Raw genomic sequence first — 16,182 nt, forward strand, 5'->3', positions numbered from 1 at the left:
TTGTTTTTTTTTTTTTTTTTTTTTGCAAGGAGTAAGTGCTATGGCAGCAGAGCTCCTCTCTCCACATCTCTAGGGTCCAAAGGGCCTCTGGCACATGGAAAACTGAGGCTGAGCCCTACCTGCCTTGATCATTGGAGGTGGAAGAGGCTGGCTGGCAGGCCTAGAGAAGACCATCTTCCTGGAATCCAGCAAGAGGCGGCAGTACCCCGCAATCAGGCAGGCAAAGTTGGTGGCTTCAGGCCACTCCATCAACAGCACCAGAGGCTGCAGAAAAGATGCAAAGAAACATAAAGTTGTGAGAAAGTGGAAGGCAAGTACATTTCCAGGAGGATTGTAACAACAACAAGAAAAAAGATGGCTTCTATAGTTATAAGAACCATGTTTTCTGAACCAAAAATTGAGGCAAATAACCTGACAAACAGTTTCTTCTGATTTGAGAATTTCTGTGTAGTATTTTCTTACCCACATATCAAAATTCAATCAACCTTTACTCACACATTTGATGAAGCACCTTTACTGAGAAAGACCAGAATTATATAACATCACATAACTATTGTGGCTGGTTGTATTTGTGCTTTTCACAGCTCAGCAGATGTGCAGGCCAGTTGAGAGAGCTGGGGGTCTAGGCTAGGCTGAGGAATGACCTGGAACATCTTTATTTATTTATTTATTTTTTTTGTGTGTGTAGTGCTGGGGATAAAATCCAGGGCCTTGTGCATGCAAGGCAAGTACTCTACCAACTGAGCTATATCCCCAGCCCAACCTGGGACATCTTTAACTGTAAGCAACTTGCATGCGAGAATCATCTCATACTCATCTACATAGGCCCCTATAATACCCAGAGCAGTTCCCTGAACATAGGGGACACTCTATGGAATCAAGTCCTAACTGTCCTTTTAGGGGCAAATACTTTCTGGCCTGCAGTCCTGCTCAGATCTTCTTGAATGCCCTCTCTTTCCCAAAGTGGCCTTGAAATTTGCATTGGTGCTGCTTTTTATGTTGGTACTGGGGATTGAACCCAGGGCCTTGTACATGAGGGCCCTACCACTGAACTACATCCCCAACCCTTTTTATTTCATTTCCAGATAGGGTCTTAGTAGGTTGCTGAGGCTGGCCTCACACTTGTGATCCTCTTGCCTCAGACTTCCAAGTAGCTGGGGAAAAATACACACACACACACACACACACACACACACAGGATTGAACCCAGGGGCACTTAACCACTGGACCATGGATCCCCAGCCCTTTTTTGTATTTTATTTAGAGACAGGGTCTTGCTGAGTTGCTAAGTGTCTCCCCAAATTGCTGAGATGGGCTTTAAACTCGCAATCCTCTTGCCTCAGCCTCTCCAGCCACTGGGATTACAGGCGTGTGCCACGGTGCCTGGCTAGCTGAAATTATAGATGTGCACCACTGTATGCAGCTATGGTTTGGATGAAAAATGATTGCCAAAGATTCGGTTGTTGAAGGCTTGGTCCTCAGTGCAGCAGTGTTCAGAGGCAGGGCCTTGGAGAGGTGATTGGATCATGAGGGCTCTGACTTCATCAGTGGATTAATTCATTTATGGATTCATAGCTTTAAGCATTTTGGAGGAGTGGCTTTGTTTTAAAAGTGAGCTCTCTCCTTGCTTCCTCACTGTTGTAATGTGACAGCTTTTCTGTACCATGTGCTCCCTGCCATGATGTTCTGCCTCGCCACAGGCCTGGAAACCACGGACCTCTGAAATCATGAGCCAAAATAAATCTTTCCTCTTTTAAATTGACTTTCTCAGTAATTTTGTCACAGTGATGGTAAGCTGGCTAACAGATATCTAGCAATTATATACAAAAAAACAGTACCCTTTCAAGAAAACTTTCTAATATCTCTACTATAATTTTAAAAGTATGACTTGATTACCTATGGATCACACTGAAGTCATTGAGGGTTGCAATCTCCCTGGTCTTCATATAATGACTACTGAAGACTGTCTAAAGAGGGAGCCATGGGGATGTGGGTGGCCACAGCATTTTGGAATTCCCAGACCAGGCATTAACAAAAGAAGTAGGCTGGGTGTCATGGTACACACCTGTAATTCCAGTGACTCGGAAGGCTTGAGGCAGGAGGATCACAGGTTCAAAGCCAGCCTTAGCAATTTAATAAGACTCTAAGCAACTTAGTGAGACCCTGTCTCTAAATAAAATATAAAAAGGGCTGGGGATGTGGCTCAGTGGTTAAGGGCCCCGGGTTCAATCCCTAGTACCAAAAAGTGTGTGTGTGTGGGGGGGGCTTGGGGAGGTTTGTTTCTTTAGTTAATGGATACTTTTCAGTCACAGCAGAATGGTCAATCTTACATATAAGAAAAAAGACATTGGGTATGGAACTGGGCAGGGTGAGTTAGATATCCCTGTTTTACACCCTGTCACCAATAGCAGGACACACAGAGGTGTGGGTGTGGATGGCTGCTACTACCGTTACTCTGAGGGACCAAGACTCACTAGCTCTGCCTCAGAAGCATTCATAAACACCACGGCCATCTCTGCTGTCACCACTTCATAAGGCCCTAATCATCTTCCTCCCAGGCCCAAACTTCTCAAAGGATATGTAAATGGTTGACAAGTGTGCTGATACCAAGCCTCTCAGGCTATGGTGAAAAGCTGCCTCATCTGTGGGTATGTATTGCTATATAGATTGTGACATTTGCTCATGATAAGGAGAAGGTTAGGACACATAAACCTAGGGACCTCCTTATAATAGCCTCCTGATTGGCCCTTCTGCCTCCAGTCTCTTCCCACTTCCTTCCGCTTCACCTTCATAATGCTGCCCAGGGGGTATTTCTAAAGTACAACTCTAATTGTCACTTAAAATCTTCCATAGTTCATCACCTACAGGGTAAAATCTGACTGCCTTACAATGGCATACAAAGCCCTTTGGAACCTGGACTCAACCTATGTCTCCAACCACATCTTCCTTACCTTTCTGCCTGTGCCTTTCTCAACCCATCGCTGTCCCTCACCCTATGCTCCAGCAATGACACATCATTTACAGTTCACCATGCTCTTTCACACCTCCAAACATTAACCCATGCTGTCCCTCTGGCTGAAATGCTCCTGTGCTGTTTTGTCCACCTGGCCAGATGCTACAAATGGGCCAGTTGCCTCCTGGAGAACATGACCAATGGATGGCTATATCCATTCATTCCAGAACAGGCTGTCCCAGTCTCTATCACATGGACCTTATAATCTGGCAGGAAATAAGACAAATCAAATACTCACACAAATGAATATGACTGCAAGGTGTGATAAGCACTACGAAGGAAAAGTACAGAGAGCTATCAGTACATAGAATGTCCTAGAGCAGTGAGTGGGTGGGTGTGAAGATGTGTGTGTGTATGACATTTGATTTTGGAAGCTGGAGGAAGCTTCTTTGAGGAAATGGCACTGACAAATAGAATGAGGGAAACACTTGACCAGTGTACAGACTGAGTGGCTGGCTGACTGATGGACAGACAGGCTGACTGACTGCTGGGCAGTCTGACTCACTCTGGCATTAGGTGCCAAGATGGCTGCAGGAAGGCAGAATGCTGAACAGCCTCCCATTCTGCCTGCTTAGTTACCTGGCTGGCCGGTTGTTTGTCTAATGAACAGAATTACTGACTGGAGGCTGGTGACTCACTGGTCAATTGACTTAACTGTCTGACTTCAATTCGTTTCCATTTACCCCCAATACAGCATGATGTCGGCACTATAACAGCATGAAGGTGAAATCCTGTGCACAGAGAAGGCCAAGCACATCTCCAGCTGGCTCAGCACAGCACATCAGAAACCTCTCCTTGACATATCCCAGATGGCCAACTGGGCCCCAGCACAGGCCAATTGTGGCTTGTAAAAGAAACACAGATGTGCTTTTTTTGCCAACAGGGGTAAAAATCAAAGCAAAGGCAGGCTAGCAAAAAGGTTGGGTAGGTTTCTTAGAAACCTTCAAAAACAACATTTTACTTTAAGTAAGATTTTAATGATCAGGACATCTAATGTAATGCTTGTCCCTACAGAAAGTACTAGAGCAATACAGTTCAAACATGACAATGGCAGACACACAGGGCCACAAGAGATCCCTTGGGACATTTGTTTGACAGTTTCTTTCTTCCCCTTATGTGCTTCTGTGGTAATAGGGTATGGTAATGGCCCAGTGGTGTGTCAGTCCCAGACTGCTATCTATTAAAGAAAGATATCTGAACACTACCTCATGTTCACTCCACGACAAGCAAATCAGCTGAGTGAAAACTGTAGCTAAATATGCTCAGGCTATCTTCAAGTGGAAAATAAGATAAGGAGAATGGAGTCTGAGGCATGAGTCAGCCAGGAAAAGGTACAGCAGGATTAATTTGACATGCTCCAGCCACATCTCCTTCCTGGGGTGCCGTGGAGTAGCCTCAGTTCACTCTAGCATCTCTGACAACAGAGAAAGGATGGAAATCCAGGGGTCTGGAGAGGCAAAAGCACAAGATGGAGGTCCTTGAGTCCCAGGGGATTAGTGTTTTTCAGTTCTTGCTTTCAGATCCACAGTGCTGGGAAAGGCTAATTGGGTACAGTCAATTTGGGGACAAGGCAGAATATCACTTAAGGCAAGAGTTCTTGGGCCCAGTGTACATTAGAATCACCTGGGAAGCCACAAAGACCTATATATCCCTGTGTCCTACCCCCAGAAATTCTTATTTAAATGGTCTGAGAGGAAGAGCTGGAACATCCAGTGTTTTAAAAAATCTTCATATGTGATTCTTACGTGCAGTCAGGGCTGAGAACTGTTTTCAATAATAATCTTTTTAAAAAAAAAATTTGACCTGCCCAAATTGAACCAAGAAGATACAGAAAACTTAAGCAGACCAATATCAAGTAATGAAATTGAAACAGCAATCAGTGAATAATCTTAATTTCATCAGGCCCTTCCAGAATATTCCCAAACCAGAATGGCATATCTAGGGGAAAATGGGCCAAATTTGGTCTTTAACTTACATGCCTCTGTTAAGAAAATTTAGATCTCTGAAACAGAGTGCTCCCTACACAGTGGTGCACTGGCAAATGTTTTGTAATCAGTTCTTCCAAATCTTGATTTGTAGTATTTGTCATGTTCTCTGGTGTGCATATTCCCACCATGGCAGCTTTCAAGCTAACAATATGATGTCATCCATCTATTTTGCCTGTTGATTTATCTGAAAAAGGGTTAAAAAGTGTGTTGCCCATCTCAGAGCACAAATTTATAACCAGTGATGAATACAGAAGACATCTCTGATTACAGGTGTGTCTGATTTTACGTAACAGAGGTTGGGTGTGAACAGCATGTTTATCAATGAAATTATATTGATACTTGCTATTTGAAGGAATCTCAGAGTCTATTAATTTCCTGTTGCTGCTATAACAAATGGCTATGAATTCAGTGGTTTAACATTATGCTTAGCAAAATAAGTCAAACTCTGAAATTCAAGAGTCATATGTTTTCTTTCATATGTGGAAGCTAGAGAGGAAAAAGGAAAAGAAAGGTGGGGATGGGGAAAATCTCATGAACATCAAAGGGCGACCAGTAGACTATACGAAAGGGACCTGGAGGAGGGAGCAGAGGAAAATTGGAAATACTGGGGAATGATATTGACCAAGTTATATTGATATATCATAAATATATCTGAATATGTAACAATGAATCCCACTATTCTATGTAATTATAATGTACCAATAAAAATATGAAAAAAATAGTGGCTTAAATAATACACATCTACTCTCTTTCAGTTCTGGAGGTCAGAAGTCTGAACTAAAATCAAGTGTAGGCCTGTCTGTGTCCCTTTTGGGAGCTGTAGGGCACAATCTGTTGCCTTGCCTTTTCTGGCTTTCTGGAGGCCTCCCACACTCTTTGGCTCAGGGCCCCTTCCTCTATCGTCAAGGCCGGAAAAGTTGGGCTGAGTCCTTATACCACATCTCTCTAGGGCTGGAGATGTAGCTCAGTGGTAGAGCATTAACAGGTATCTAGGCCCTGGGTTCAATCCAAGAAACAACACATCCACAAAAATCTCTCTGAACTTCAGTCTTTGTTTTTCATATCCAAGAAATCTTGTGATCACATTGGTCCTCCTGGATAATCTAGGCCACCCTCCCTAGTTTACGGTCAGTAGATTAGCAATCTTAATTCCATCTGCAACCTTAATCCTCCTCTTGCCATATGCATACCATATCATAGGTTCTGACGATTAGGGCATGGACATTTTAAGGGGAGGCATTATTCTGACTACTACATAGGGTAAATCTCATTACAAAGTAGAGAAATTTTGACATAAAGTGGCTAATTTTCCACAGGCATGTTATCAGTTGCTTAAAGTGGAGTATACCTGAACCATCTACCACCTGACAGTTGTGTCTTTAAGCATTCATATCATCTACCTAACCATTAGCTATTTCCCACTTGCAAAGTGCAACCTTCTAGCCCCATCCATTCACTAATATCATCTCCTGCTTATCCCATAATGTAGTATCTCCTCAACACCCACTCATGACACCCACAATACTCTTGAGGGAGTACTGTGCATGCAGTACTGTTCTTCAGTGCATTTGGGCTGCATGTAGCAGGCAATGGGGTTACATATATCAAAACATGTGCATTGTATGTGGTTCAGAGGTGTATATGGGAGGACACAAAGGTACATTTGCAGGTGGGGTACTGGGGACTGAACCCAGGGTGTTTTACCACTAAGCCACATCCCCAGCCCTTTTATTTTTTATTTTTGAAACAGGATCTCACTACATTGCCAAGGCTGGCCTTGAACTTGCCATCCTCCCGCCTCAGCCTGACATTACAAGTGTGCACTACTGTACCTGGTTACACGTGCATCTTAATGAGTCTACGTGCTTCACACCTACTTTTTATCTTTAACCGCTGCTATTCTTCCAGCTCAGGCCCTTATTACTTTGCCCATGGACTGGTACCACAATCCCTTCCTCACCTCCCTGGCTTCACACTAGCCTTGTTCCCACCCATCTTGCACTCTAGTTCAAATCAGCTTGCATACCAACACCCTTCTGTTCAACAACCTACTATTCCTACTATCCTACCTAATTCAATGTAAATTCCTTGGACTGACCCTTGAGGCCAACTTATTCTGCCTACCGGCAATCTGTTTGATCTCCTTTCTTGTTATTTTCCTCTCCAGCCAAGCAACTATGCTTATCGACCTGCACATATGGCTTGCTTATTTCCATGCTTGCTCCTTGCCTTTGAACACATCTCACTTCTCTCTGCTAATTCATGCCTATCACTTCAAGATCCAGCTTAAAACATCCTCTTGTGGGAATCCAGTTCTGGTTAACTCCTTCCTGTTTTTGTGTTCTATGTTCCATTGCACACTGATCTATAATATTTATTTCCTATTATTGATGTTTTTCTTTTGAAAAAAACAATAGGTCTCATTTGTTGGGCACCTACTGTGTGCCAGGCAGTATACTAAGCCATTTTATGTGTATTTTATCACTTAATGGTCTTTTTCTTCCTTTGGTGGTACTGGGGATTGAACACAGGGCCTTAAACATGCTAGACATGTGATCTACCATAGAGCTACATCCCCAGCCCTCTCACTTTATATATATATATATATATATATATATATATGTACTGGGGATTGAACCTAGGTGTACTTACTCACTGAGTCACATCCCTAGCCATTTTTGTATTTTATTTACAGACAGGGTCTCACTAAGTTGCTTAGGGCCTCCTAAAGTTGCTGAGGCTAGCTTTGAACTCACAATCCTCCTGCCTCAGCTTCCTGAGCCGCTGGGATTACAAACATGTGCCAGCATGTCCATCTGTTCTCACTTAATCTTTTTTAAATTGTTATTGTATTTTTTATACCTTCATTTTATTTATTTTTATGTGGTGCTAAGGATTGAACCCAGTGCCTCTCATATGCTAGGTAAGCACTCTGCCACAAAGCCATAACCGCAGCCCCCTCTCAATCTTGATAACAACTTCTTGAGATAGGTGCTCCATTTTGCAGTTGAGGGAATTAGAATTTAGAAGTTAAGACACTTTCTCAAGATCACAGAGCTAGGAAATGGTAGGCCTGGAATTTGAACCACACTGGTCTGATTCAGAAATCTACACTTCTCTGTGCTCCTCCCTAATATCTCCCCATCCCTAACCTCAGGGGAAACAGGATTACCTTTCTTCCCCATCCTAAGCAGAGTTATCTGTCACTGAGTACACACCCACTGTAGGAACGAAGTAATCCACTCTTTGGGGATGGTACTAGAGATCTCAAAAATTACTGTCTCCCAAATTAACAAATGAATTACAACTCCAACAGAGAACACATGAAATGTAGCCTTTAAATCATTTCTTTAAAAGCCCCAAGTTCCCACTGAATGTCAGAATCACAGCCTTTGGGATAGGAGTCCCCTGTGTTTCTCCTTTGCTAGCAAAGCAATAAAACTTCTTTTTCCATTTTCTCAAAACCACGTCCTCATTATTGGATTGACATTGGGGACAAGAACCAAGCTTTTGGCAACAGTTGGCTGTCTCACTTGTAGAATTGGTCTGTTTCCTTGCAGAGCTCTGGTGACACAGGTTTTAAACCTGTGTGCTCTCAAACTGGTTGTACTACAAAATCACTTGGGAAACTGAAAAACAAAACAAAACAAACAAACAACCTAGGGGCTGCACCTCCAACCAATGAAATCATCCCTTCTAGGAGTAGACCCAGACATTTGTATTTTGTGAAAGCTCAAGAAAATTCTGTTGTGCAACTAAATGTGGAAAACTACCCATAGAACACAGAAGGAGACTCAGTTAGAAAGCTGATTCTCAGTTTTAAACCCTTTTGCTTTCTCAGGAAGCCACACCTCCCCTGCAGGTCCCGTCTTTCCTCCCCCTTCCCTACCAGTTCACTTGGCTTTTTACCTAACAACATCTGAGGAGGGCAGCGATCATTGGTTGAGGAAGTGGCTACAAGCCAATTAAACCTAAGCACAGGCGGGTTCCTAAACCAATGGGAAGCCTATGAATCACAGGTGGAGAAATTAACATACTAAAGCAAGCTTTCTGGGTTTCACAAATACAAAAATAAAGTAAATAATTTGCTCTTTTAGAAACAGCAAACACTCCACCTCTTAATCTGCTAACAACATGGCCTCCTGGGAAATCCTTTAAGAAAAGAAAGCTGCACCTCCTCTAAACTGGCTTCCGACAGCTGGCAGGCAGGCCTGCCCCCAGCCCACGCTGGTCACTGTATTCAAACAGGAGCTGTGGAGGAGGCGGCTGACCAAAGCTGCCAGGCTTTGCCCAGGTGAGACAGCTGCTTTCCTGCCTGAAGGTGCTGTTCTGTGGGAAAAGTTCTGAGGTTCTGGAAGAGCTGGGCTCCGAGACGTGAAATGGGGATGAAGCTCTACCTGTTTCCCCCTCCCCAGGCCCTGTTGGTTCTGTCCACATGCTCATATGGCCCCTCCCCCCTGATTCAAAGTGAGTGCTCCCTGGCACATGCCTGTAATCCCAGCAAATTGGGGAGGGTGAGGCAGGAAGACTGCAAGCTCCAGGCCAGCCGCGTCAAATGAGCAAGACCTCGTCTTAAAAATTAAAAGGGGTTGGGATATGGCTCAGTGGTAGAAAGCCCTTGGGGTTCAGCCCTCAGTACTACAAAGTGGGTGTTCCCCAACCAGTGTATGTGGTAGAAATGAGCCAAAACATCCACTCCTTAGGCCTTTGAGGCAGCCAGGTGGGGCCTGGGATGGCTAGTCTATGGGGCTGCTCCATTGACCCCAAAGCTCCATGTGAATATAATTTTCTATGTGTGCTATGCCATGAGAATGAATGGGAAATAATGGCCTGGGTTAGCTCCAAGTTCTCCAGGTCCCTTGTCCTGTGAAGAATGGAATCCTGCTGAGTTGACATTCCCTGTCCTTCCCTCCTGCTGGCTCACCTTATAAGGTTAAAGTGCATGTCCCAGAGGGATGAGAAGGGAAAGATAGAGCAGCCCAAAGGGGCCCAGGGCCTGAACCATTTTAGAATCAATGAACTTAATTTTGAGATAGTAATTAAGAGAGAGAAAAATATCCTGAGTCTCCAAAGGTAGTGCCCTTGAACAATAAGAATGATGGAATGAACCTTTGAAATGCAAAACAGGCAACTCAAGAGCAAACCAACCCAAATCTTTAGCCCTCATTTTTGGCCCACACCCTGGGCCCACATCTTTGCCTGCAAGATGTAACCCGTAGCAGGCAGTATGAAAGTGCAGGGAAAACTGGCGCAAGATTGAGATACGTCTTTTATTTTATTTTTTACTTTATCTTTTGTGATGCTGAGGATGGACCCCAGGGCCTCATGCCTGCCTCAGGCTCTTCCCCTAAACTGCACCCCTGGTGAAGCCAGATTTAAAGTTAGGTAGTCAGTGTAGTTAGGTAAATCGGGTCTAATATCGAGTGAAATCTAAAATGGAGACCATGCGGAGAATGACTCAGGGAAAACACAGGACAACTCATGGAATGTTAATGAAGTCCCGAAAAGGCCCTAGGCCAAAGTCCACCTCAAAGAAATGTTAATGAACAGCCCCCAGCAAAAAGGTGCTGACTCAGAAGTCCTTCCTGACCATATTACTTCTTTGGCCCACCTGTGTCCCACCCCTCGGGCCTTCCAACCTACATTCCATCACCAAAACTATAAAAAGGGGAAACAACCGCACTTCCACGGATTCCACCTCTTGGGTCCCCTTCTTCCTCCGGGAGAAGTCTTTTCTGCTGTCCTTTAATAAACTTCTAATTTCTACTCTGACCTTGCCTTGGCGTGCTTCTTTGGTGTTATTCTTCAACATTGGGGAAGCAAGGACTCGTCACCTGTCAACAGCGGTAACACTGGCCCACTGGTAATTTCCCCTGACTACTCCTCTAGTCCACCCCTAGCTACTGTTCTTCTGTAAAATATTGACAACCCAGAACAAAGGGTTGCTGTCTCTCTGTTTGGAGATGGGCCCCATTCTCCCTTGAACATGTATTATTATTTTTTTTGGTACTGGGATTGAACTCAGGGGCACTCAACCACTGAGCCACATCCCCAGCTCTATTTTGTATTTTGTGTATTTTATTTAGAGACAGGGTTTCACTGAGTTGCTTAGTGCCTCTCTTTTGCTGAGGCTGGCTTTGAACTCAGATCCTCCTGCCTCAGCCTCCCGAGGCTCTGGGATTACAGGTGTGCGCCACTATGCCCGGCTGAACATGTATTCTTTGACTTACCCCAAAAGATGTCTTTCCCCTAAGATAGCCCACATTTCCTCTTGAATGTGTCTTTGCTTTCCTAAATAAATCTGTCTGTGCCTCTGACTGGCACATGCTGAAATTCACATATGCCAAGGACCTCACTTGTCCTGAGTTGAGGTCCCCCTCTCCAGAAACTCCTCTAGTGACAACTTCAGAGGCTCAAACTCTCTTCAGAAATTTAGTTCTTCCTCTGGTCCCAAAGCCAGTTCCTGGAGAGAAGTAATCTGTCAAAGTAGGGCTTACCTTGGCATCCATGATGCTGGTCTCCACACGGGCCACGCCCTGGTTCTCCCGGAACAGCTGGATCTTACTGATCTTGCTGAACTCGGACAGCACAGTGGTGAGGTTGGTTTTGAGGTCAATAACATGGCTGATGCCGTGACGGGGTCCCACTAGGAGAGTGGTGGCTGACTGCTTCTCGTCCTGGTGCCCAAGTGTGGCAGGTAGCATTAACATAAAGAATGGGGTAGGATGTGAGGAAGAAGAAGTAAAAGGAGAAAACACAAAATATGCATTGGGCTGGTTCTGCTGGTGGGGCTGGAAATTTCTGGGGTTCAGTTCCAGGGCCAGAGGACAACCTTGAGGGGAAATGGTCTGGAACCTCTCTATTCCAACATAGGAACCCAAACCATTGTCTAAATCAATACCTTAGCCTCAACAGCAGGCTAAGTGGGTAGCAGCAGAGCTGGCTCTAGCAAAATGGTGAGAATAAGTGAAGTTTGTTTTGGGGCCCTTGGAGAAACTTCCCCTAACTAAGCCCAGCTAAACCTTCCAAGGTTACTATGGGTCATTCAGTGTCCCCATCCAGTGCTCTGCCTAAGCAGGCAGCATTGTGTCTGGACTTTACCCTCCCCCCTCCAACAGCTACTCAAACCTGAACTTCTCATCCAAAGCCAAAAGCTGAACTGACCAAGTAACTGCCTAAGGTGTTAAGGGTCGATTGAGTGCTTAATGGAGGCCTCCTTCCCTGAGGATATGTACCTTTTAATAGGCATTCTAGCAATCTTTATTCAAAAGAATGGCCAATGGGAATTTCAGCAGTGGTGGAGGGCAGAGAGATTTGATGGTGTGTGCAGGGGGTGGGGCAGGTCAGTGGGCTTTCAGTGTTCTGCAAATTCCAGTATGTAAAATGGCTACCTCTATGCCTGATGGACTTGATTCTCTTTAATGGTTCTGACAAGCTCCTTGGAGCCATCAAGCCTGAGCCCTTGGCTGGCCCATTCCCTGCCATTAGCATCACCCCAGGAACCTCTTGTGTCTGGTTATAGGCACTTTAATAAGCTGCTTTCCTCCTGTGTGCTCCCTCCAGAGCTTGCCAAGCACCTGGATCCAATCAGCAGGATGATTTGAATTTCCTTTTACAGGGGTCAACTAGCCTGGGGCCCATCTTGTGGGTGGAGCAAGCTGTGCCAGCCCTAGGATATTGCTGTGGCAGTGGAGGTGCTGGGACAGGGGGAGGGGGGCAGTAATAAGGACTCAGGAAACCTGGGGTAGAGGCCATTGGGAGTATCTGTAAGGGCAATGGTTCTGGCAACCTATGGCCTAAGGGCCAAATCATTCCCACCACCTGTTTTGGTATGGCCAAAGAGTTAAGAATGCTTTTTACATTTTTAAATGGTTGTAAATAAATCAAAAGAACCATATTTTGTGACGCTGGAAAATTATATGAAATTCAACTTTCTGTGTCCCTAAATAATTATTGGCATGCAGCAAACCCCATTTGTTAATACATTGTCTATGGGTGCTTTTTTTTTTTTCTTTTGGGAACCGGGAATTGAACTCAGGAGCACTCCACCACTGAGTCTCATCCCCACCCCTATTTTGTATTTTATTTAGAGACAGGGTCTCGCTGAGTTGCTTAGCTCCTCACCATTGATGAAGCTGGCTTTGAAATCAGGATCTTCCTGCCTCAGCTCCCTATCCCCCACCAGCTGCTCGGATTACAGGCATGGGCCACCACGCCAGGCTTCTGTGAGTGCTTTTATGCTAAGACAGCAGGGCTAAGTTGCTGCCACAAAGACCCATTTGGTCTACCTGTAAAAGCCTAAAATATTTACTATCTGGTCTTTTACAGAAAAAGTGTGCCAACTCCTGAAATAGAGGAAGGGGAACACAAAGGGGCGATGAAGGGATGCTGAAAACAAATATAGTCAGCCCTCAGTATGCATGGGGAATTTGTTTCAGGACTCCCTTGTGAAAGAATTCCCCACGCAAAGACACTTCGCCGGGAGAATTCCAATTTTATTGCAAAAAGCAGTGTGCTTATATAGAACTAAGGGGGAGATGGTAGGGTTTAGATAAATGGCAGGCAACCCGTTTATTGGCAAGTTCTTTCAGATATCAGCTCCGGAGCCCAGGAATTAGTTCTCATTGGGGCTAAGGTTCCCCGCCAGCGAGATTTGAAATTGGCGCCGGCGGGAGAGTTCACACGGGCGGGAACTTTTCGCGCCACTGCAGAAAAGAAGAAGGTAGGAAGAAGAGGTGCTTAGGCGCCATGTTGGGGTTTTTTCTCTGGGGTATGGCTGCCGTTTATACTTTTCCCAACACCTTGCAGATACCAAAATGCGTGGATGCTCCAGTCCAGTAGAGAAAATGGCATAGTATTTGCCTATCACCTATCCTCCTGTATACTTTGAATCTTCTCTAGATTACTTATAATACCTAATCCAATATAAACATAAACAATGGTTATGCTATGTTGTTTAGGGAATAGTGTCAAGAAACATTCTGTACACATTCAGTACAGACACAATTTTTTTTTGAATAGCTGTGATCCATAGTTGGTAGAATCAATAGATACAGGACCTAAGGATATGGAGGGCGGACTGTATTTTCCTCTCTTGTTCCCACCATGGACAAACGTCAACAAAAGGATAACACCCCTTCCCCTCCCCCCTTTACCCCACTGACCAGTCCCACAGTGTTGAACAAAACGCCCGTGAAGGTGGGAAGTTCATTCAGAATTCGAAGGTACTGGAGCTTTGCCTGGATTGCAGAGCCCTGTGGAAACAGCCCATCTCAAAATATGAGAAGCACAAGGAGCACAGAAAAAACAAATCATCTTCTCAAACAGGAGTCTTGACATACTAGGACAGGCTGAAGGCATTAAGCTACTACACTTGGAATGTGAGGAGGCCTGAGTAAAATAACAGGAAGGTTCCAGTTCAGGGAGCTTTCACATCTAGCATCCCATCTCACTTTCTAAACCCTCCTCTGACGCCCTGATCCTCATTTCTAAAGCATCCAGCTGACTACATTTTTCTTCTTGGATTCATTCCAACACTTTCCCAACTCTTTGTTTGTTTTTGTACCAGGAATTGAAACCCAGGGGCACTAAACCACTGAGCCACATCCTTTTTTATATTTCTATTTAGAGACAAGTCCTCACTGAGTTGCTTAGGGTCTTGCTAAGTTGCTGAGGCTGGCTTTGAACTCATGATCTTGCCTCACCCTCCCAAGCCGCTGGATTACAGGTGTGCACCACTGTGCCCAACTCTTCCCCAACTTTTGACACCCTGCCCAATCTATGTATCTCTCCTAAGATTCTTCAAATCCTCAGAACCACCTAGATACTGGCTATCTCCAGGTGGGGGTGTCTCAGTTAATGCTTTAATACTGAGCACCCCTACTTCCCAAGGGGATATCCATCCATTCCAGGTCTCCATCAGCATCTCTGGGGCAACTGAATCAGAAACCTGAGAGTGACACTGGACTCCTCCTCCATCCTTTGATCTGAGGGCCACTAGTCATCAAATTATCTTGATTCTTTCCCCTAACTCCCTCTCCAATCTACCCATCCCTCTTCTTTTGCTCCACAGTCACTGCCTGGCATTTCTATCTGTGTCAGGGTGGCAGCCAGGTTACCTTTAGTACTAATATTTTTCCCCTCAAACACTTCCACACACTGTTAGAAGGGACATCCTAAAACATAGTAATTTAATCATATTGGCTTTCTGATTAAACCCTTAGATGGCTCCCTGCTGCCTACAGGGTGAAATACAACCCCTTTTCATAGCACACAAAGCCCTCCAGGAACTGGCTCCTGCCCACCTCTCCCCTACCCAGCCTCCTCTCTTGTTCCCCACCCCCTTACCACATCCCTTGCATTCTGTGTACTTGCTTGGGTCCAGCTATTTGCATTTCTTTCCTTGCACCAAGGTCTCTCCTATCCCTGGGCATTTGTATAGATGGATCTCCTACCTGGGAAAGTCTTCTTCCTACTGACCACCCCCACCATCACATCTAGAAAAACTCCTCTCTGCCTGTCCTCCAAGACCCAGCTCTGGCTTCAAATGTACCAATTCCTGGCCTTATTCTCCATTCTCAACCTAGGCTTGGGATCCCTCCTCCATGCTAGAGTACAGTGCCTACAGCACTGTTGAGTCTGCTGATTGTGTTTCCCCACTAGACTGTGCTTGCTTCCAGGGCCAGAATCAGGCCTTCTTCATCTTTATATCTCCAGGAGGAGCATTGGAGTGCCTCCAAAAAAAAAAAAAAAAAAAAGGTAGCTGAGGAGCCAGCGAGCACTGGTGCTCTCAGCTGAGAAAAAAACAATCCGATTAAATATGCACAGCAAGGTGGGAATGGCTTAACTCTCCAGGGAAATTTGTATCTTAAAAGAGAAGCTAGTTGATAATACAAGAAATCTGGAATGGGTGGAATACATGGGGGTGACTGTGTCCTGTGTCTACATCTGCATGCTGATGCTAGTACCTCTCACCATCTTCCTGCCTCTTGGGCAGGAAGCTAAAGCAGAAAGAGCCTTAGAAGCCTAAGAAGGGCTTGCATGGCTAGGAGAGGCAGGGAGAGGGAGTTTCTCAGAGGCAAAGGGTTGTGTCTTAGTGTAGCAGTGGCCTAAGCCCTCCTCCTATGTTTGCCCAGTGACCCATTCTCCAGGTCAGGCTTTGCCATACCCCCCCCCCCCCGG

The 16,182-nt window shown here is 45.0% G+C and overlaps 1 protein-coding gene across 1 annotated transcript in view; it reads right to left on the bottom strand.

Annotated features, from left to right (window-relative positions):
* Frmpd3 (FERM and PDZ domain containing 3) overlaps window positions 1–16,182 on the bottom strand; it is a 69,784-nt gene that overhangs the window by 16,665 nt on the left and 36,937 nt on the right. The window contains 3 exon segments of the mRNA XM_015497966.2: window positions 120–264; window positions 11,499–11,678; window positions 14,166–14,255. Of these exon segments, the coding sequence (XP_015353452.2) occupies window positions 120–264; window positions 11,499–11,678; window positions 14,166–14,255 (415 nt within the window).

Source organism: Marmota marmota, unplaced genomic scaffold (genome assembly GCF_001458135.2).
Source record: "Marmota marmota marmota unplaced genomic scaffold, marMar, whole genome shotgun sequence".
Classification (NCBI taxonomy): Eukaryota; Metazoa; Chordata; class Mammalia; order Rodentia; family Sciuridae; genus Marmota; species Marmota marmota.